General features: G+C 52.6%; 1 protein-coding gene across 1 annotated transcript in view; it reads right to left on the reverse strand.

Moving 5' to 3' along the window:
* dnah1 (dynein, axonemal, heavy chain 1) overlaps positions 1 to 23,878 on the reverse strand; it is a 1,119,271-nt gene that overhangs the window by 560,968 nt on the left and 534,425 nt on the right. Inside the window, exons 34-37 of the mRNA XM_072472076.1 lie at positions 14,013 to 14,199; positions 9,329 to 9,420; positions 4,157 to 4,311; positions 2,759 to 2,936 (exon numbers count right to left, since the gene is read on the reverse strand). Of these exons, the coding sequence (XP_072328177.1) occupies positions 2,759 to 2,936; positions 4,157 to 4,311; positions 9,329 to 9,420; positions 14,013 to 14,199 (612 nt within the window). The remainder of the gene's footprint in view (positions 1 to 2,758; positions 2,937 to 4,156; positions 4,312 to 9,328; positions 9,421 to 14,012; positions 14,200 to 23,878) is intronic.

The following is a 23,878-nucleotide window of genomic DNA, read 5'->3' on the forward strand; positions in this document are numbered from 1 at the left end:
CCTGCCTGTTCTCCATACCCCTTCAACCCATTCACAATTAAAAATCTGTCTAACTCTTCCTTAAATTTATTCACTGTCCCAGCATCCACCACACTCTGGGGTAGCGAATTCCACAGATTCACAACCCTTTGGGAGAAGTAGTTTTTCCTCAAATTTGTTTTAAATTTTCTACCTCTTATAATAAGATTATGACCTCTCATTTTAGAATGCCCCACAAGAGGAAGCATCAGCTCCACGTCTACTTTATCCATACCTTTTAGCACCTTGTATACCTCATTGGGATCTCCCCTCATTTTTCTAAACTCCAGAGTATAGGCCTAAATTGTTCAATTTCTCCTCATATGACAAACCCCTCATCTCTGGAATCAATCTAGTGAACCTCCTCTGAACTGCCTCCAATGCCACTATATCTTTCCTCAAATAAGTGGATCAAAACTGTGCACAATACTCCAGGTGCGGTCTTACCACTGCCTTGTATAGTTGCAACAAAAGTTCCTTACCTTTACACTCAATTCCATTTGCTATAAATGCCAATATTCAATTGGTTTCCTTATTATCTTCTGTGCCTGCATACTTGTTTTCTGTGACTCATGCACGAGGACACCCAGGTCCTTCTGCATCGGACTAACCCAAAGTATCTCCCTATTTAGATAATAAATTGCCTTTCTATTTTTTCGACCAAAATGCATGACGTCACACTCATCCACAATAAACTCCATCTGCCACATTTTGGCCCACTCTCCTAACCTATCTATATCCAATTTTAAGGTTCTTATTTCCTCATTGCAACTTACTATCCCACCTATTTTTGTGTCATCTGCAAATTTGGCTATAGATCCTTCTATCCCTGTATCAAAGTTGTTAATATAGATTGTAAATAGCTGGAGTCCAAGGACTGAACCCCTGTGGCACCCCATTAATTACATCTTGCCATCCAGAAAAAGACCTATTTATCCCGACACTCTGCTTCTGTCCTTCAGCCAGTCTGCTATCCAAGCTCATAAATTACCCCTAATCCCATGTGATCTCACCTTGTAAATAAACCTTCTGTGTGGCACCTTATCAAACGCCTTCGGGAATTCCAGATATACTACATCTACAGGATCCCCATTATAGAAGCACTTTTAGTGGTATCTCAATTTCAATGGCCTCTTTCGCGATCATCCTTCTCAGGCCCTAGCGTCACTTTATTGCTGAACTTTGCTGTAGACTATTTTGGTGGAACTTAGTGTGGTGCCATGAGTCCAAGGCCAAGTATCTGTCACTTTATTTAAGGTAGCAACTAGCTGTCATCCAGAGTGTGCATAGTCATGGTCAAGGCATGTGTGAACTAAATTGACAGATGCATTTGATCTTTCAAATAGTTGGCTACTCTATCCATGAAGGAAAACATTGTCACAATCCTTTGCAAAGTCAATAAACTTGTGCTTGAGGCTTTTTCTCTGTAATCATGGTCAGTGTGCTTGGAAAGCCTGTCGGCACACAACACATTCTCTGCTGTTGCTTAATCCTTTTCATTGATGGCCCTTGTGTATAGCATCTATGTCCAGCCAAGTGGAGCTTGGAGAGACTATACCTTTATACATGGACTTTTCAATGCTTTCTCTGTATACTCTTGCTCACTTGTGGAGTGTTGGTAAATAGGTGAAAACCTAATTATCTGTCTGACTGGTCCCACAGAAGTGCAGGTATATGCATTATGCCGAGAAAGCATGAGTCCTGTGATGGTACACTATCAGAAGGAATCTCTAAGGCTTCATTCTCCACAAGGTTCACAAACTCCTGCTGCATGTTTGAAGGGCCCGGTGGAAAAAAAAGATATGAATTACTACCAGAAAGCTAAGAGTGCTGCACTATATTATTATGAAGATGATCATCTTTAACTCGCTATAGAAATCAGGTCAACATGACTCAGCACTGTACATCATGTGCATAGCTGATATTCAATTGTGTCACCAGGTACCCTTGAGGTCCCTATCTCTGAATATCTGAAGGCTTGGGATGCTGAAATGCTACTGATCTCCAGCACTACATCCATTGCAGTTAATTGTGAGGTCTGTGGAGGACCTCGCTGCTAGTCATTCTATTGCATTCTTGTGCTCTCTCATCATGTGCTGTCTTCTCCTGTAACAAGGGAAGAATAGACACATGAATGACTGTAAAGGGTTTTAACCTGATAGATGGAGTGCATTTGTGTCTGTCCTTGTAGGAGGCTGCATCCTGAATGAGCGGGAACTCTGATGCCCCCTGTCTTTATAGTGAGTGTGCTCTAACTGGTGATTGGCTGCGGTGTTGTGTGTGCTGATTGGTTTTGCTGTGTATCCATCAGTGTGTGTGTATCTGCACCATGATATACTGGTGTATATTATGACAATATTGTGCTCTGGGAGTCCTCATCAAGTCCACTGTTGTGCAATCAATGGAAGTAAAATGCTAATGAGGTAGTTACATTAAATTGCCACAGACACACACACTGAAATTCCCTCTGTGTTTCCCATGCGCTATTAGACCGACCTTCCTCACTGCATCTCTGAGCTATTGCCAGAGCCTAGCTGTGTTTGTAAGTGAGCCCCATAACCCAACTGTAAGATATGGGATTGCCCTACAAGTTTTGTCAGTTTCATTGGGTGGGATTTTCAGGCCCTGCCTGCTGTGAGACTGGAAATTCCCACCCTAAGTCAAATTTTCTGGCCCACCTACGACGATTCCCACCACGGGAAGGACTGGAAAATCCTGGCCATTACTTCTTTCTATCTACCTCAGAGAGTTTGATGATTTCTCCAGAGCTGAGGCATAGCTTTTTGTTATCATCCAGCACAGTGTTCATGTTTTCAATCCACACTGCATCAACTGGCCCATCAAACATATACCATTTTTTCACACGGTCAGTGGCTGCGGCTCCACCCCGAATTAAGGATGATAGAATGCCATCCGTCCTATTAAAGAGACAAAGAACAGTGTGTGTAATGATTGGCTTCTTCCTCACCAATTATAGCACAGTTAGCATTCACTAATGCTTAGTTTATTCATAAACCTTTCTTTTCAACATTTAAAAACTTTTTTTCATAAACTCCAGTGTAGTACTGAAGGATTTCTGCATAGTCAGAGGCTCTCTCTTTTGGATGAATCAATAAACCAAAGTCTAACTTACTCCCTCAGGTGAATGTAAAGGATCCCATGGCATTATTGGAAAAAGAGGAGAGGAGTTCTCTCTGGTGTCCAGGCCAATATTTCCCTCAACCACCATAGATTATATGGTTTTTCTCAAATTGTTGGATACTTTGCAGGATATTCGCAGTGTGCAAATTGACTGCTGTGTTTTCTTTACATTACAAAATGACTACACTCCAATAAGGTACATAATTAGATATAAAGTACTTTGGGGAGTCATAAAAACATAGGAAATAGAGACAGAAGAAGACAATTCAGTGTGAGCGTGGCTGGTCTTGGGCTTCAACTCCACTTTCCTGCACCCCATTTCCCTTGATGCGCAGAGAGAACAAAAATCTGTCTATCACAGCCTTAAATACATTCAGTGATCGCTCATCCACAACATCCTGAGGTAGGTGATTCCAAGTATTCTTTGAGTGCAGAATTTTTTCCCTCGCCTCAGTCTTAAATGTTTGGTCACCTTATCCTGAAACTGTGTCCCTTAATCTAGATTCCCCAGCCAGGGGAAACAATGGGGTGAATTCTCTGCCGGCAGGGCTCTTCGTTCCACCGGCAACACACCCCTGCCTGTGGGTTTCCCGGGGCATGGGGTGGCTACAATTGGAAATCCCATTGGCCAGACGCTGGAACGGAGAATCCCACTGCCAGCAGCAGCGCACCACTGAGAAACCCGAGGGTGGGGAGGTGGAGAATACACCCCAATGTCTCATTATATACCCCAGGGCATGAACACCCTAAAGACTTCCTTTTTCTGACAGATCATATTGTTTTAACTCTTAAACTTAAGTGGCTTAATGCAGTTTACTCTTTAAACTAATTCTTGACCGTTTTTTGATTGCCAGCAAAATATCAGATTGCATTACGCTCCAACATTGTCATTCTGCAGTGTATTACTGTACTGTATACTGACACGCTGCCCTCTTACTATATTGTATTGTAGCCATTGCAACATTTCATTGACTTAATACGTATCAACCGTGCTTACCATTCATGAGTTAAAAGATCGAATTCCCCATACAGCTGACCCATGGTGATAGATTTGGGGTTGAGAACAAACACAATGACTTTTTCATAATTTTCACCACTGATTGACATCTGCCCTCTTAAGGCTGTAAGCGCTTGAGCTAGGACTTCGTAACACTAGGTAAGAGGGAACAAAAGTACAAATGCCATTTGAATGTTCTAAAGGAATTTCACTCTTTTTACAGTAAACTAAATGTCAAATTAACTAAGGAGTGACTGCCTGCCTAATGACAGTATCTTGCTCTGCAAAAGTATAAGACATTAAGTAACATTTGTGTCTGTATGCTACTTCCAATGGTGGCTGGATCACAGAAGCATAGAATTTACAGTGTAGAAGGAGGCCGTTCGGCCCATCGAGTCTGCACCAGCCCTTGGAAAGAGCACCCTACCTAAGCCCACACCTCCACCCTATCCCTGCACCTCCACCCTATCCCCGTAACTCCGCCTCACCTTTTTTGGACACTAAGGGCAATTTAGCACAACCAATCCATCTAACCTGCACATCTTTGGACTATGGGAAGAAACCGGAGCACCCGGAGGAAACCCACACAGACACGGGGAGGACATGCAGACTCCACACAGACAGTGACCCAAGCCGGGAATCGAACCTGGGACCCTGGAGCTGTGAAGCAACTGTACTAATCACTGTGCTACCGTGCTGTATAATGATCGATACGTGTATAATGTTGAGGAGTAAAACAGCACAGCCCAATTATTTAGCGACCCATTTAGTTATTAAATAATCAACTAGTCTTGCAGTTCAACATGGTAAGTGGATCCTTTCAGTTAACATTTTAAACTCAGCGATTGACTGAATAATAGATGACCACATCTGCCGATTTCCAGCAATAATAATATATTGGTCTTGCTCCTGTTTCTACAGCCATTCATTCTTACATTGATACAAGTTCCATTAGGTTTGTGTCAGAAAATCCAAAGACGTGGCATCAGGAAGGAGCAAGAAGCATACCGACCACATAAGCATCCATCAAGCACCAGTATGAAAACATCCACTTCAGAAAAATCAGGTAAGCTGGGTGAGGAGACAGGATCTATTGAAGCACTGAGCATGAGTGAGGAGGATCAAATGGAGGTGACAACAGATGAGCATAAATGAGATGAATGGAGGGCTAAAGGCTGGGCTTGGAGCTCCTTCAGGGCCCATGGATTTCTACCTGCATACCTGGGCTGATTAATTAGCAAAGCTCTTCACACAGTACCTTCAGAGATCCCTGCACAAAATGAAGGGGATGAAACAGCGATGCTACTGTGCTACCTTTGTAGGCAGGCAGAGCACCAAGAGTGAACAACAGTTCCAGGGTGAATGTTAAGGGTATCATTGAAGACAAGGAGCACAAATACAAGTGCAGGACAGCAATATGATTGTGCATTGGGCTCCAGTTTTTGGAGGTTCTCACTTCTGGGGCGGGATTCTCCCCTACCCGGCGGGGCGAGGGGTCCTGGCGGGATGAAGTGGCGTGAACCACTCCGGCATCAGGCCGCCCCAAAGGTGCGGATTTCTCCGCACCTTTAGGGGCCAAGCCCTCACTGCGCCGGAGTGGTTACCGTGGTTGCCGTCCCGCCGGCTGGCGTGGAAGGCCTTTGGCGCCATGCCAGCCGGGGCCAAAGGCGGATCGGTGGGCCCCGATCGCAGGCCAGGCCACCGTTGGGGCACCTCCCGGGGCCAGATCGCCCCACGCCCCCCCCCCCCACCCCCACCAGGACCCCGGAGCCGGCTCGCGCTGCCTGGTCCCGCTGGTAAGGGAGGTGGTTTAATTCACGCCGGCGGGCCTGGCATTACAGCAGCGGGACTTCGGCCCGCGGGGAGTCAGAGAATCCCGCCCCTGGTCTCAGGAAATTAGAGAATCAGCTTGAAAGGGCATGAATAGCTAGCATCAAACTCTTAGTGGTGACCAAAGATTTCCCCGATAAAGATTCCTGGTCATTGTCAAGGCACATGCAGCAAGATATGGATATGGCTACAAATCAAGACTGACCTTTCAGAATAATAACTCATTGATCTATCCCAGCCTGTTCCCTCAGAAAGCTGTAGAATACTGTGCCCGTGAAACTATCAGATTTTTGTGAAAGCCTATTTGACTCATTAATAATTAAGGGGAGGAAATCTGGCACCTTTACCCAATCTGACTCCAGATGATCAGCAATGTAGTTAATTCTTAAGTGTTCCCTGAAAGAGTCTAGCAAGTCATTCAGTTGTATCAAAACAACTATGAAAAATGTCAAAGGAGAATAAAACTTTACAGACCATCCAGCATTGACCTAGGCAATGGATCTGACAAAGACACACTCAACCCAGTTGGTCCTGCAAAGACCACCTCTCATTAATAGCAGGGGACTGGTGCTAAAATTGGAAGAGCCTATCCCACAAACTAGTCAAGCACAACTTGACATGGTCATTGAATCATACCTTAATGCCAGTGTATAGACTCATCCATTACAATTCCTGAGTATGTCTGAGAGTCACAGATGTTTACAGCATGGAAACAGGCACTTCGGCCCAGCTTGTCCATGCCACCCAGTTTCTATCAATAAGCTAGTCCCACTTGCCCGCCTTTGGTCCATATCCCTCTATACCCACCCTGCCCATGTAACTGTCTAACTGTTTTTTAAAGGAAAAAATTGTACCCGCCTCTACCACTGCCTCTGGCAGCTCGTTTCAGATGCTCACCACCCTCTGTGTGAAAGTATTTCCCCTCTGGTCTCTTTTGTATCTCTCCCCTCTCACCTTAAACCTATCCCCGCTAGTTCTAGACCCCTCTACCTTTGGGAAAAGATGTTGACTATCTACCTCTATAAGATCACCCCTAAGCCTTCCACACTCCAGGGAAAAAGGTCTCAGCCTATCCAGCCTCTCCTTATAACTCGGACCATCAAGTCCTGGTAGCATCCTCGTAAATCTCTTCTGCACTCTTTCTAGTTTAACAATATCCTTCCTATAATAGGGTGACCAGAACTGAACACAGTATTCCATGTGTGGTCTTACTAATGTCTTGTACAACTTCAACAAAACGTCCCAACTCCTGTATTCAATATTTTGGCCAATGAAACCTGTCCTGTGTCACTGGCAGGTCAGACACACCAGAGGTAGTTGCACAGTGGCATACAGTCAGGAGGGGATGATCGGGGGAGTCTTCAATATTAATACCAGACCCCAGGAAATGTCATGCCATCAGACCAAATAAGACGATGGAAACCATCAGCTGATTACTACTTAGACCCTCCAACAATTGATGAACCAGCATTGCTTTATATTGAACACCACTATTACAAAGCTGGCCAAATCCTGAAGGAGATATATATGAAGCTAGGCCTGCAGCAGGTGGTAAGAGAGTCAACAAAAGGTAAACGCTTTCTTTATCTGATCCTCATTAATATCCCGGTTTCAGAGACATCTGTCCATGACAGTATTGGTTAGAGTGATCATCTCACAGTCCTCATGGGGACATACTGAGGGTACTTTCTATCATATTGTGGGCTCTATCACCTTGCTAAATATTCCTAATTCCCTCAAAAAACTAACAGCTGAAAGTTGGGCACCCATGAGATGCAGTAGGCCATCAGCAAGAGCTGAAATGTGTTCCACCATAATCTGTAACCTTATGATTCAGCATATCCCCCACCATTACTATCGAACCAGGGGTTCAACCCTGCCTCAATTCGTAGGGGAGCATGCCAGTAATAGCCCCAGCCATTTCTAAAAATGATGTGTTAACTTGGGTGAAGCTATAACACAGGACTATGTGCATGCTAAGTGCAATGGATGCCGGGACTTTGAGTAAATTTAAGGTGGAGATAGTCAGATTTTTAATTAGTAATGGGTTGAAGGGTTATGGAGAACAGGCAGGAAAGTGGATTTGAGGCCGAGATAAGATTAGCCATGATCGTATTGAATGGTGGAGCAGGCTCAATGGGCTGAATTGCCAACTCCTGCTCCCAGTTCCTATGTTCTTACACCTAATACAAAGGAAGATGGTTGTGGTTGTTGGAGGCCAATCATCTCAGTGCTAGTGTATTGAAGCAAGAAATCCCTCGGGTTGCGTCCTAAACCCAGCCCAATCAAAGAACATTACAAGCTCCACTTGCCCGCCCACTCGCCATTACTGTTCAACAATCTATCTATCTTTGCCTTAAAAACAGGCTTGAGATGTGAACTGACAAGTAACATTCGTGCAACACTTGTGCGAGACAATGACCATCTGCAACTAGAAAGTACCTAATTATTTCCCCATGACATTCAGTAACATCGTCACCATTGAATCCCCCACCATCAACATCCTGGAAGTCACCATTGACCAGAAACTTAACTGGGTCAGTCAAATAAATACAAGAGCAGATCAGAAGCTGGGAAATCTGCAGCATGTACCTCACCTCCTGACACCCCAAATCCTGGCCTGCAGTGTGATGGATGAGTGCAGCTCCAACAGCATTCAAGAAGCTCAACACAGAATCATAGGATTGTTACAGCACAGAAGGAGTCCATTGTGTTTTTGCCAGCTCTTTGAATGAGCAATTCAATTCAATTCATACCATCCAGGACAAAGCAGCCTATTTGATTGGTACCTCATTCACATTTTAAGTATCACTTCATCCACCACTGCTGCAGTCGTAGCAGTGTGGATTTGAGGCCAAGATCCACTTCAGCAACCCGTCAAATGCCATCTTCCAAACCTGAGACCTCTACCACCTAGAAGACCAAGGCCAACAGACCCATGGGAATACCACTAACCTGCAAGTTCCCCCCCTGTAGAACCAGCCATGAAAGTGCCCTTTAAGGGTTGATCACATGTTTACTAGTCTCTAAAAGAGAACAGACACTTGTTGCCATTAATGGATTAGTGGTGGATGGTAGAGCTGGGAGCTTGTAACATTTGTAATGTTGATCACTTTACAAATAAATTTAAAACAGAATAAAGATGAACTTCTGGTCTCCTCCTTCACCAACTGGCTATAAGACGTTTAACACAGTTCAACTTTGAAATACTACGAAGAATGTGAAGATGAGAATCGGTGTCAATAACTCAACATTTTACGCTGTAGGTTTGGTGGATTAATTATACATGAGGTGAGGTTATGGTCCTGTTGTATAGACAATAGTTCTACACTTGTATCTTACCTTTGTCTTTCCAGACCCTGAAGGACCGACCAACATCAATCCATGCCGGACAACTGTGGTTTCGTACAACTGAATGCACTTGATCACAAAGCCTGGACAAGAGGAGAAACCATAAATGATTCACTGCATAGTTGATAATCCAAAGTTCTCAATGAATTTCATGGCAGTGAGCCCAAAAACAGATTATATATGTAATTTTATGACTTTTTTCTTTCAGTTGGGAGGTTTGTCCACTAAGGATGCATGTTAAAATTTGGATTGTATGCACCATTTTCCAACCGCTTCAATGGATGGAAAATTGTACGCAGCATTTTCACATATGCATCCCCATCAGGCAAGGCTCCTTGGTAGAAGCACAAAAGTGAGGAAATTACCTCTTATGCCTTCATTGAACTAGATCATCATCTCAATCTTCAGACACATTGGGCGCGATTCAGTGGACTCAAGCTAAAGTCTGCTGAACGGTATGTTTAGCGGGGTGTTTCTTCGCCTTTTTTTGTTAAGTGCTATCAATTTCCAATTCAGCACTTCTAAATCACTTAACTCTCTCTGATGTGGTTGATGTTTGTAAACATTGTGGTTACAGCAAGTGAAGAAGATGAATGAAGCAAGGCGCACAGCTCTTTTGTTGAAGCTGTCAATCATAGCTCACTATGAAAAATTAATGAATTGCTTGCTGCAAAAGGATCTGAGGGGTTTAAACACAGGTCACAGCTGTTCTCTTTCCAGAAATAGACACATGCTGCTGCCAGGTGAGTGTTACAACTGTATTTTTTTTCACTGTCCCTGCATGGACTACTCTCTAGTTTCCAGACACGAGTCTCTTTTCTGGGGAGGTCAGTGAGGAAGGGGGTCTTTTTATTAGTGTATCCCAATGGGAGTTTCTTTTGTTAGGGAATTCCTGGGGGCGTCTCCCTATTTAGGGGTTTCTGGGGGGGGGGGCTCTCCTTCTTTAGAGGGTCTCTGGGTGATCTCCATTTTAGGATGTCTTTGTCGGGGGGGGGGGCGGTTCCTTTAGTTACGGGTCCCTGGAGGGGTCTCCCTTTTCAGGGGGTCGGTGTGGGGGGGGGTCTCTTTATTTACGGAGTCCCTGGGGTCGGCGGGTCTGGTCACCCCCACACTTTGGGAAGGGGGGCACCCAGAAAATCCAGGTGTGGGGCTGCTTCGTGATGCGGGGTGGGTAGGGTTGATTTGCAGTGCTGGGAGTAGCCAGTCGTTTGATTTCGCTATCGGGCTGCTAAAAATGACGGCCGGTTCGCAGAAATCCCTCAGGAATGGCTCGCATTCATCGACATAAATTTGCATGGTGATGGATACTAAATTGCTTCGTGATTTGCACTCCTGTGGCAAGAGAACAGTCTCCAAACGGAGAATGTCGGCCATTACATTTTTAAAAAACCTTGCGTCCCAAACTTGCTAGCTACTGAATTTCCTTTTTGATATGATATCTAAGATTCTACGGTTAGCCCTAGAACCAGGTCCATTAATAGTCATATTTAGGGTCTCTGACTCACCAGCATTTCACTCGGGGGTGGGCGGGCGGATGTTTTCGCCTTTGCCTCTTTAGTGGCCAGGGGGCAAATATTGCTTTGTTGGCGGTCTCCCACACCGCCTGGTTGGACGATTTGATGTCATTTCTACACTTGGAGAAAATGAAGTATGTCATCACGGCAGCATTTGGGCAGCACGGTAGCATGGTGGTTAGCACAATTGCTTCACAGCTCCAGTGTCCCAGGTTCGATTCCCGGCTTGGGTCACTGTCTGTGCAGAGTCTGCACATCCTCCCCGTGTGTGCGTGGGTTTCCTCCGGGTGCTCCGGTTTCCTCCCACAGTCCGAAGATGTGCAGGTTAGGTGGATTGGCCATGCTAAATTGCCCTTAGTGTCTAAAATTGCCCTTAGTGTTGGGTGGGGTTACTGGGTTATGGGGATATGGTGGAGGTGTGGGCTTGGGTAGGGTGCTCTTTCAAAGAGCCGGTGCAGACTCGATGGGCCAAATGGCCTCCTTCTGCACTGTAAATTCCATGATTCTATCAGGGGATCAGTGGGGAAATTGAGATGGCAGCCATTTATCTCATTTTGTAAGGACCTAGACATGGTCGACTGTTGGGAGTGGTGGTGGGGTGGGGGGGGGTTAGTTTATAGTGGGGTTAATTAGTTTGTTTCAGTTATAAGGGCAGATGTATATATAACATTTGTGACTCTGTATTACTATTTTCTGTCTATATTACTATTTTCTACTCGAGGATAATGTGGTTAATGTTTGTGTATGAAATTCAATAAATATATATACAAAGAAAACCTAAGAGATTTGGTCCTTTGCCATCAGCTAGTTACCCGCTCTTTATTGTTGTTTTTTACACTGATCAATTTTGTAACCAATTGGTAATTTAACACATTAGTGGTTGTTTGAGCCAATCACAACTCTTTTTAGTTTTTAGACAATGTGACACCTTGAAGATATAACTCCTCAGAAGTTACATTTTTAGGTGCGTTGCCTTTGATAAATTGAATGTTATTGATAAATTCCAAATACAAAAGTGCAGGTTGTATGTCCACCTTTCCCCTTCCCCTGTCCACCCTGACACAAAACATAGCCAATCCATCTAACCTGCACATCTTTGGACTGTGGGAAGAAACCGGAGCACCCGGAGGAAACCCACGCAAACACGGGGAGACCATGCAGACTCCGCACAGACAGTGACCCAGCCAGGAATTGAACCTGGGACCCTGGAGCTATGAAGCAACTGTGCTAACCACTATGCTACCGTACATGCCAGCTGTACGCTCTGTGGTCCCTATCCGGCACCCTCCTGTGGGATATACTGTGACCACCCACCTTGTGTGGGCAGCGTAATGCCCTGCCAGCAGGGTGGCACCCAGGTGTGGGTGGGGGGGGTGATGGGTGGGGGCACCCATATGGCCGGTGTCTTTCTGCACAACCATGGGCCACAGTGGGCGGTGAGTGGGGTGCGCAGCAAGATGGCTGCCTTTCAGGCTGCGGCAATGGCAGCCTGTGCCTGGACAGCCTGGTCTCGGGGGTCACCCTGACCCCATGGCCCATCTCCTGATCACCCTTCGCTAGTCCCTCCGACCCTGACAGAAGTCCCCTCAGCCAGCGGCAGCACCGGCAGCCCATGATTGCACCTTTTAGAACATGTCCTACCTCCTCCCTTTCCTTCAGCAGCCACGGTGCCTGATTTTATATACCACAAGTGAATCTTGTCATCAGTAATTTCTCTAGGCAGAGGCAGAGCATTGCTGGAGGCCTGGCGAATACCGAGACTGGCCCGTTAATGATATGCCAACGGCGTTTACTGTACAAATTTCACGGCCACACCAACATGCGGCGTAGAAGGCACTCATGCCATTGTCAAGGAACCAGAGCATGGCATTCCGTTTGCTGCCTGGTGTCGGCCACGATTTTTGACTGATGCGCGATTCTCGCCCAATCAATTCTGCCGTTGGTCGACGGAGAATTCCGCCCATGTCAATGGAAGTGGATAGAAAATAAAATGTGGCACAATGCAAAACAGATTCTCTACTGGTGTAGATCAATTCTCTATTGGTGTAGATCAAGATTACAATAAATGCATTCCCTGGATTTTCTGGCAATTTCTAATAGTGGGAAGGCAGGAAAATTAGATAAATTGGGCTTTCTGTTCCCAATGGAAAATGGTAACCAGAGGTGTTCATTGTATTTACATATTCTGGGAGGAATGGGGAGGTTGAATGAAAATGAAAGAGTCCTGAGCCACAGCGTTATTATTGTCCTCAGAAACCCAGAGAGTCTCTGGGTTGGCATGGTCGGGTGTAGATTGCAGTGTCATGTTTCTTCTGCACTCATGTGCAAAGATGCCATATGGCTCCTGTAAAGTGAGGCAGTCAACTAGAATGTCACCTCTTGCCTCATTAACTTGATCCGACTCTAACTGCACCTCATGCAGGTGGGCAAGTCAAACTGCACCCACAACTACAGGTACGTATAGGCTGCATCACAGCTTGGTATGGCAACTGCTCGGCCTACATCGCAAGAAACTGCAGAGTATGGTGAACTCAGCCCAATGCATCACACAAGCTTGCCACCCGCACATTGATTCTGTCTACACCTCCCGCTGCCTCAGGAAGGTAGACAGCATTATCAGAGACCCCTCCCACCCAGGCTTTGCCTTCTTCCAGACCTTTCCATCAGGCAGAAGATACAGATGTCTGAAGACCCGCACATCCAGACATAGGAACAGCTTCTTCCCCACAGCTACTAGACTCCTCAATGATTCTCCCTTGGACAGATCTGTTCCCTGTAAGAACACTATTCACTACGTCCTATGCTGCTCTTGCTCATGTATTTGCTTTGTTTGGCCCCTTGTTCTGCACTGTAACCAATCACTGTTTGTCGATGTACCATTTGTTAATGTACTCGATTATGTGCGTACTGTGTTTTGCCCGCAGAAAAATACTTTTCACTGTACTTCGGTACATGTGACAATAAATCAAATCAAATCAGGTAGAACTTGGGAAACATGGGCAACAAAAAAGGGTGCAACTTGGGTGATTCAGAGGCAAGAGTCAGTAAAATTGACCCCAAGATTTTCAATCATTGTATATTGCGATACATTTCGAACATACACATTTTTCTTTTGATCCCCACTTATTAAAGGACTTTTTTTAACATGAAAAGTAACTGACCATCAACATCTTTTAGCATTTTCTTAACACATGTTTTTCGAATGGATGCGTCCAGAATGCCATAGTCAACGGGTTCTTCCTTGATCTTGGGGAAGAGATCAGATACAATTCCATTGAAGAGTTTGAGGTCATCTTGTAGGAACTTGGGCACATTTACATCACGAATGGCTCTCAAACATATTAGCTCCTGAAACACAATACAACTTTTATTTTAGGGTTGAGACTCAAAAAGATATGTGGATTGTTTTTTACATTTGTTTTACCTCTAACTAGTTAATTTCTATGCAACTTCATATTTTCTTATTCATTGATGGAATTTGTATAGTTGCTCTCAGCAAAGTCTAATGGGGCTTCAGTGTTTGCAAGAAATCTTGTGCAGAATCCACTTATATCTCGGCTCATGTATTCATGCATTCACTTCTGAACCATATTTAGCAGTGAGGGGCTAAGTGAAAACTACAAAATTCCACAGAGTGAAATTACAAGGGATAGTAGAGCTTGGGAGTTGTCCCTGACATCTTATGATAAACAGCAGCAGGGGCATTAATGTGAACTGGAAAATTTAACTCCACAGGAAGCTCGGCGCCTGTTTTGACTGAAGGTAAGGACTCTACACGTAGCCAGAAAGACAGGATACAACTAGGTTTATTCTTCTACTCCTCAATACAATACTCTCTCCTCTCCACTACCCCTCAGTGATCTCTTCCCCAACATGCTCCCAGGCCGGGATTTATATCCTGTGGGGAATCATCCAATTGGGATGAAACTCTGCCCCCTAATCACCTGGGGAGCTCATGTTCCAAGGTGTAGGAGGGGAATGCAGGTGCAAGCCCTTGGGGGGGTCATAACTCACCCCCCCCCCCCACCCAACCCCCAGCCCCGGTCAGGAGAAATGTCCACGTCTTCCGCCGATGGATCCCTCAATCATTTGGGCAGAGGTTGGAGGTCCAGAGGCTGCGCAGCCGGCCTGGGATGTAGCGCATTGGAGAACATTGTTTCTGCGAAAGGCGGTGAAGTTGGGGCAGTTTGGCCGGTGAGACTGTCGGAGTTTTGGCACCGGTACATGGTCGTCTGGCGGGCCAGTGTCCATGTTTGATCCAGGATCGTTGTTGTCGTCAGATGGACCTGAGGGTGTGGTCGTCATCTCGGCTTCCTGACTTCCGACGGCCAGTGGGTACAGTGTGAGGCGGTCCAACCTCAGCGGGGCCTCAGGGATCTCCTTAGGCGGCACAGGGAATGACATCCGGAACCGGAGTGTTGTCTCTGGGTATTGCCCCGGCAGCTCTTGGTCCTGTTGATGCATGTGGTCCAGGTGGCAGTGTGCTTCATTTCCTTGGGCCCAGACCGTGTAGAACACTGGTCCTGCGCGCAGACGATCATGCCAGGAATTCATGTGGGTCCTGTACCAATACTGCGGATGTAGACCGCTGTTGCTAACTTTTGGTTGGCTCTTAAATCGTAATTTGCTCTGTTTGTTTAACCTTTGCTCTAGAGTCACCAGGTATCTTTATGATACCGCCACGAGGTTCAAGTTCAAGGAATGATCAATAACTCAACACACCAATTAGTAAGATTCAAATCAAAACACATTTATTATACACAGTAAATCACTACTCATGCATAAACTCTACTTTCTAGGCTATTCCTATCACTAAAAGGTCTATACTTAGCTTCGGACTGGCCCACCAGGTCAGGGGAACAAATGGCCTTTCGTTCAGGTCCTGAGTCTGCAGGATTCAAAGGCTGGTATGGACTTGTAGCTAGGAGCGCCTATCTCGTAGCGAGCGTTGACTTGAGACTTATTTGGTTGGAGGCAGCGAGGCAGGTCACTGTCAAGGGTTGGTTCGAGCTGCTGAGTGACCCTGCCAAAGAAGGACGATTTGAACTTGGGGGCTTTACTTTAGAGTCCCCAGGGGCTTCCCGCCCTTCGGGGCGGACCCCGTACCTGGTTCCAAATGATTGGACTGCATTCCGATCATTTGGATCGATTTCTCCAATACCGGAGGTGGTCCCTGATCGCTGGGCGGTCCCTAAATGTCCGTTGGCCTTCCTTTGTCTTGGCTCCTGCTGGCGCCGAGGAGTCTGGCTTGGCTTTATTCACCTTAACTGTTGCAATTGTGGCTTGGAATTGCTCATTACTCTGCAGATGGCTGCTGGTTTCAGTGCTGTCTGGTTTCTTACAGGTTTCAATACACATGGGGTGAAATTCTCCGTTATCGGCGGAAAGTCCGCCGATCGGCGCAAAAAACGGCACAAATCCGACTTGCGTCACGTCGGAAAAATGGGTCGAAAGTCTCCGGCCCGAAATGGGCTAGCAGCGACGTAACGGGATCCGCGCTTGCGCACGTGGTTCACGCTGTGCAGCGTCATACGCGCCGCACGGCGTGACGGCTCATAAGGCCGCGCTGCTCCCCCCCACCCGACCGGAACACCCGACCGGAACACCCGACTGGATGGCTGGCCGCCGCTCAGCCCCGAGGTTCGAGTCACGGGATGTGGAGGCGCTCCTGGACGCAGTGGAGCAGAGGAGGGGCGCCCTGTATCCCGGACACGGCCGCAGAGTTGCCCCACGCCACAGCCGGCGTCTGTGGAGGGAAGTAGCAGAGGTCGTCACCGCTGTGGCCCTGACACCACGGACAGGCACCCAGTGCCACAAGAAGGTGAACAACCTCGTCAGAGCAGGCAGGGTGAGACTCCCCATATCCCCCCTCCCCCATATCCCCCTCCCCCATATCTCCCCCTCCCCCATATCCCCCATATCCCCCATATCCCCCCTCCCCCATATCCCCCATATCCCCCCTCCCCCATTTCCCCCATATTCCCCCCTCCCCCATATCCCCCCTCCCCATATCCCCCCTCCCCATATCCCCCCTCCCCCATATCCCCCCTCCCCCATATCCGCCCTCCCCATATCCCCCCTCCCATATCCCCCCTCCCCCATATCCCCCATATCCCCCCTCTCCCATATCCCCCCTCCCCATATCCCCCCTCCCCCATATAACCCATATCCCCCCTCCCCAATATCCACCCTCCCCCATATCCCCCCTCCCCCATATCCCCCCTCCCCCATATCCCCCATATCCCCCCCTCCCCATATCCCCCATATCCCCAAGTGAATCCAGCCCTAACCTTAACCTCTGCAATGCACGCGCAACCGATGGCGCGCATTCATATACCTGCCTAACAGTGTTGCCTTTTACCCCTGCCACCACCACCCCCCGACCCCCCCCCCCCCCCCCACAGGATAAGCGCGCACACAACAATAGGGAGCATGTGAGGACTGGAGGAGGCCCCGCTGATGAGAGGCCACTGACCGAACACGAGGAAAGGGCCCTGGAACTGGCTGGCGGACCTGAGGACCGGGAGGTTGCTGATGCAGAGGTCGGGGGCGTACTAGCAAGTGAGCCACCGACAGCCCGTCCCATATTCCCCCTCCCCTATTTCCCCCTCCCCCATATCACCTGATCACTGCCTGATGTCTAACCATGCATGCTTCATTGTGTATCGCAGGACCAAACGTCCAGGCACCCATCCCCGCAGATGCAGACCGCCCGCAGGATGCCCCTCGGAGGCCACGGGAGACAGAGAGACCCGGACCCTCCAGCATGCGACGCCCGCAGGATGCCCCTCGGAGGCCACGGGAGACAGAGAGACCCGGACCCTCCAGCATGCGACGCCCGCAGGATGCCCCTCGGAGGCCACGGGAGACAGAGAGACCCGGACCCTCCAGCATGTGACGCCCGCAGGATGCCCCTCGGAGGCCACGGGAGACAGAGAGACCCGGACCCTCCAGCATGCGACGCCCGCAGGATGCCCCTCGCACACCACGGGAGATGGAGAGACCTGGAGCAACAGGGAGACGACACCCCCGTCACGTGCGGGAGCGACCACCCAGCGACGAGGGGGGCAGCCACAGGCCCCCGTCACATCCGAGCCAGGACACCACTACCCAGGACACCACTACCCAGGACACCACTACCCAGGACACCACTACCCAGGACACCACTACCCGGGACAGCACTGCCCGGGACACCCCTACCCGGGACAGCACTACCCGGGACAGCACTACCCAGGAAGACGAAATACCAGACAGTGACTCAGAGTGGATGGGTGGAGACGAACCCCCACCCCAAAGTGCCATGGACTCAGAGTGGGACGAAGAGCACGACACAACGCCACTGCTGTCACCAACACCCTCCACCATCGCAGAAACACTCACCTCGGTTGGGCACTTTCGTGGTGAGGCGTCTGCTACACTCACTGGTGCGCACAACACAGCCGTCCCGGTACAGCAGGTGGAGGTAGGAGCAGCAGAGGGGCCGGGCGGTCGGAGGGCAGCCCAGCCCAAGCGAACATCTGCCGCCCAGATGGATCCCGGGTTCCTGGAGTTACCACACCCACACATAGATCCGATGCAACCACCGACCCGGAGACGAGCGAAGAGGGTGACGGCCGGCTTGCGGCGGCTGCAGTCGCAGGTGGAGGAGTCCACCCGCGTCCAGGAGCTGGGAGTGGTGCCGGTCATGCGTGCCACCCAGGCCGACACCGCACGGGTGGCGTCCGCGGTGGAGGCAATGGGTGCGACGGTGTCAGATATGGGGAACGGTTTGCGAGGCCTGGGGCTTTCCGTGCAGGCGGCGTCTGTGGTCCAGGACATGGCTGCCCTCTCACAGGAGGCCATGAGCCAGTGCCAGCGCCAGATGGCAGAGGCGCTCAACACCATAGCCCAGTGTCAGCAGGCCATGGCCCAGTCTCAGCAGGCCATGGCCCAGTCTCTGCAGGCCATGGCCCAGTCCCTGCAGGCCATGGCTGAGGGCGTCGGCGCCAGTGGCCATGTGCGAGCCGGCGTCGCACTGTCACAGACAGGGTTTGCCAACCCCCTGGGCTCCATGGCTGCAAACCTGCAGACCGCTGTCGATACCAGCACGGGCCTCCAGGGCTGGCAGCGCCAGATGTCGGGGGGGCGTCGGATGGCCAGTCCGTTCGCATCCACCACCCATGTAGAGGCCTGGGGGCCATCGGGCACCCCGAGGGAGGAGGAGGTGGTGTGGTCCGTCCCGGCTCCCCCTGTAGGGGAGGTCCGGGAACACCGCGACACCTCGGACTCCCCCCCTTCCGTCCCAGGTGCATCGGGTGGGCAACGGGCAGGACAGGCTGGCAGCTCGCCATCCCAGTCGCCCGGGCCGCAGCCTGGCCCATCTAGGCCAGGACGCCCCAGGAAACGGCCGCCAAAGGGATCCAGTGTCAGAGGGCAGGAATCACAGGAGTCCACCTCCAGTTCTGCTGTACCGTCTGGGGAACCACGTAGACGTAGTCAAAGGGCCCGGAAGGCCAAACAATTAGACACTGAGTAAGTTGGCACGGGTGCAGGGCACAGATGAGTTTTAGGGGCTAGGGCACGTGCATTAACTCGTTTGGTTATTAAAGTCAATGTTACACCTACAGAAGCTGCCTTTGTGCTCTGTCCAAAGCGTGCGGGGGTGTCATGTACGTTGAGCGCAAGTGTGTGTGTGAGGGGTGGTGTTACCTCAGCCCCAGGTGAGTCTGCCCCGTTCCCCCTGGGCCGCCATCAACATCCCCCCCGGGCAGAGGACGGGACCGTGCGCTGCAGTGTCACAGCCGCATGCAGGGATGGTCCGGGTGGATGGTGGTACTGTGGCCATGGGTCAGACATAGTCCAACGATGTGGAGCCAGGAGCTCACCGTAGGGCGGGTTGTCATCATCCTCCATGGCCTGCAATAGACACGCGTCCACCCGCAACTGTGTGAGCCCGGCCCGTTGTGCCGCAGGTGGATCGGCAATGGGGGGGGGTGGTGTGCATGTGGGTGGGGTGGGTGGGGTTGGGGAGGGGGGTGAGGGTGCTGGGTGGGTGGATGGGTGGAGGGTGTGGGTGGTCGGCTGTTGCCATGGTGTGCGGTCTGTGGCCATACTACCCGATTCCCACGCCCATCTAGTCAGTGAAGCGGGCGGCTATCAGTCTGTCCCGTGCCCGCTGGGCCAGCCGGTAACGGTGGACAGCCACCCGCCTGTGTCTACCCCGTCTGCCCTGACCATTGCCCCCATCCCCCTCATCTGGGGAGGACTGCGCCTCTTCCTGCTGCTCCTCCACTCCGCCCTCCTCTGCCTGCGGCACATCGCCCCTCTGCTGGGCTATGTTGTGCAGGACGCAGCACACCACAATGATGCGGCCGACCCTATCTGACCGATACTGGAGGGCGCCCCCAGAGAGGTCCAGGCATCTTCAGCACGCCAAAGCACCTCTCTATCACTCCCCTTGTCGCTACATGGGCATCATTGTAGCGGTTCTCCGCCTCATTGCGTGGCCTCCGTATAGGCGTCATCAGCCACGATCGCAATGGGTAGCCCCTGTCGCCCAGCAACCAGCCCCTCAGCCGGGGATGGTGTCCCTCGTACATGCCGGGGATGGATGACCGCGACAACACGTATGAGTCGTGTACACTGCCTGGGTAACGGGCGCAGACGTGCAGGATCATCATGCGGTGGTCGCAGACCACCTGTATGTTCATCGAATAGGTCCCCTTCCTATTGGTGAACACGGCCCTGTTATCTGCAGGTGGCCGCACGGCGACGTGCATCCCATCAATCGCGCCCTGGACCATGGGGATCCCGGCCACGGCAGAGAAGCCCACGCCCCGGGCATCTTGGCTGGCCCGGTCCACAGGGAAGCGGATGTAGCGGTGCGCCATGGCATATAGCGCATCTGTCACTGCCCGGATGCACCGATGTCTGCGATATGCCGGACAGGTCCCCACTCGGTGCCTGGAATGACCCCGTTGCATAAAAGTTCAGGGCCACCGTAACCTTGACGGACACGGGGAGAGGGTGTCCCCCGCCAGTGCCACGCGGTGACAGGTGTGCCAGCAGGTGGCATATGTGTGCCACGGCTTCCCGCCTCATCCGGAGTCTCCTCCTGCATTCCCGGTCCGTGAGGTCCTGGTATGACTGCCGGGGCCGGTACACACGGGGCGCCCTCGGGTGCCTCCGTTGCCGTGGGGCTGCGACGTCCTCCTCCCCCTCCTCGTCCTGCCGGTCAGGTGTCCCTCCAGCCTGGGCGGCTGCCGCCTGTCCCTCTGCGGCAGCCTGCGCCGCCTCTCTGGCACGCTCCTCCTCCTCCTCATCCAGGGCAACATAGACATTAGCGGCTGCCGCCACGGCGGCCAACATCGCTGGATGATCGGAAAACATGACGGCCTGGTGGGGGGGAGGGGAACGACGACATGTCATCATTGCCCATATCCCCTCCTCCCCCCAGCCAGGTGGCATGGACCGCATGGGTCCAACTGTTGGAGGCTGGCACCTGGCCAGGTGGACCAACTCACTTGCCCTCGCATCCCCTTCCCCGGCACGGACCCCCCCAACCTCCTCCCCGGCACGGACCCCCCCATCCCCCTCCCCGGCACGGATCCCCCCCAACCTCCTCCCCGGCACGGACCCCCCCCCCAACCTCCTCCCCGGCACGGACCCCCCCCCAACCTCCTCCCCGGCACGGACCCCCCCCAACCTCCTCCCCAGCACAGACCCCCTCCAACCTCCTCCCCGGCACGGACCCCCCATTCCCCTCCCCGGCAGCGCCCCCCCCCAACCTCCTCCCCGGCATGGACCCCAAACTCCTCCCCGGCACGGACCCCCCCATCCCCCTCCCCGGCACGGACCCCCCATCCCCCTCCCCGGCACGGACCCCCCATCCCCCTCCCCGGCACGGACCCCCCAACCTCCTCCCCGGCACGGACCCCCCCCAACCTCCTCCCCGGCACGGACCCCCCCCTAACCACTCCCCGGCACGGACCCCCCATCCCCCTCCCCGGCACGGACCCCCCATCCCCCTCCCCGGCACTGACCCCCCCCAACCTCCTCCCCGGCACGGACCCCAACCTCCTCCCCGGCATGGACACCCCCATTTTCCTCCCCGGCACGGATCCCCCCCCAACCTCCTCCCCGGCACGGACCCCCCCCAACCTCCTCCCTGGCACGGACCCCCCCCCAACCTCCTCCCCGGCACGGACCCCCCATCCCCCTCCCCGGCACGGACCCCCCAACCTCCTCCCTGGCACGGACCCCCCCCAACCTCCTCCCCAGCACGGACCCCCCCCAACCTCCTCCCCGGCACGTACCCCCCATCCCCCTCCCAGGCACGGACCCCCCCAACCTCCTCCCCGGCACGGACCCCAACCTCCTCCCCGGCAGGGACCCCCCATCCCCCTCCCCGGCACGGACCCCCCCAACCTCCTCCCCGGCATGGACCCCAACCTCCTCCCCGGCACGGACCCCCCATCCCCCTCCCCGGCACGGACCCCCCCAACCTCCTCCCCGGCATGGACCCCAACCTCCTCCCCGGCACGGACCCCCCCATCCCCCTCCCCGGCACGGACCCCCCATCCCCCTCCCCGGCACGCACCCCCAACCTCCTCCCCGGCACAGACCCCCCCAACCTCCTCCCCGGCACGGACCCCCCCCTAACCTCTCCCCGACACGGACCCCCCATCCCCCTCCCCGGCACGGACCCCCCATCCCCCTCCCCGGCACTGACCCCCCCAACCTCCTCCCCGGCACGGACCCCCCCAACCTCCTCCCCGGCACGGACACCAACCTCCTCCCCGGCATGGACCCCCCCATCCCCCTCCCCGGCACGGACCCCCCCCAACCTCCTCCCCGGCACGGACCCCCCCCAACCTCCTCCCCGGCACGGACCCCCCCAAACTCCTCCCCGGCACGGACCCCAACCTCCTCCCCGGCACGGACCCCCAATCTCCCTCCCTGGCACGGACCCCCCCCAACCTCCTCCCCGGCACGGACCCCCCCCCAACCTCCTCCCCGGCACGGACCCCAACCTCCTCCCCGGCACGGAGCCTCCCATCCCCCTCCCCGGCACGGACCCCCCCCAACCTCCTCCCCGGCACGGACCCCCCCCAACCTCCTCCCCGGCACGGACCCCCCCCCAACCTCCTCCCCGGCACGGACCCCCCATCCCCCTCCCCGGCACGGACCCCCCAACCTCCTCCCCGGCACGGACCCCCCTCAACCTCCTCCCCGGCACGGACCCCCCCCAACCTCCTCCCCGGCACGGAACCCCCAACCTCCTCCCCGGCACGGAACCCCCAACCTCCTCCCCGGCACGGACCCCCCCATCCCCCTCCCCGGCACGGACCCCCCCAACCTCCTCCCCGGTACGGACCCCCCCCAACCTCCTCCACGGCACGGACCCCCCCAACCTCCTCCCCGGCACGGACCCCCCATCTTCCTCCCCGGCACGGACCCCCCTCCCGGCACTCCCCCGGAGCCCAGCCCACTCTAACCACCCCCCCCGCCGCACACACACACAACCCGAGACACACCTCTCCTCACACATTCAGACTGCGGCCACACCATCGCCTGCCCAGAGCCAACCCCCCAGGCTGTCACTCACCTCCACGCTGGTCGGCGTGAACCTGGAGCACAGGGTCACACCGATGAAAAGGTGGTTTAATTTACGTCGACGTGAACGGCCATCACGTCGACGGGACTTCGGCCCTTCCGGAAGGGAGAATATCGGCAGGCCGAAAATCGGCTGCCTTGCGCAGACCCGTGCCATTCTCTGACGGCAGCGGCGCCATTAACGCCCTGCCGACTTTTCTCCCTTCGGAGACTTCGGCAACCGGCGGGGGCGGGATTCACGACGGCCAACGGCCATTCGCCGACCCGCTGGGGGGTCGGAGAATGGCGCCCCTGATTTCTGTATTTGCTAGTCTTTGCCTGTGTTGGCTGAATTTCCCTTCAGCCTTTGCGGTTCTCCATTTTAAGTCGGGAAGTGGCCAACTCAGGTGGCTACACCGTGTCGCAAGTTCAAAGGTGCGCATCTTGTGCCCCG

The sequence above is a fragment of the Scyliorhinus torazame genome, chromosome 13 (genome assembly GCF_047496885.1).
Source record: "Scyliorhinus torazame isolate Kashiwa2021f chromosome 13, sScyTor2.1, whole genome shotgun sequence".
Classification (NCBI taxonomy): domain Eukaryota; kingdom Metazoa; phylum Chordata; class Chondrichthyes; order Carcharhiniformes; family Scyliorhinidae; genus Scyliorhinus; species Scyliorhinus torazame.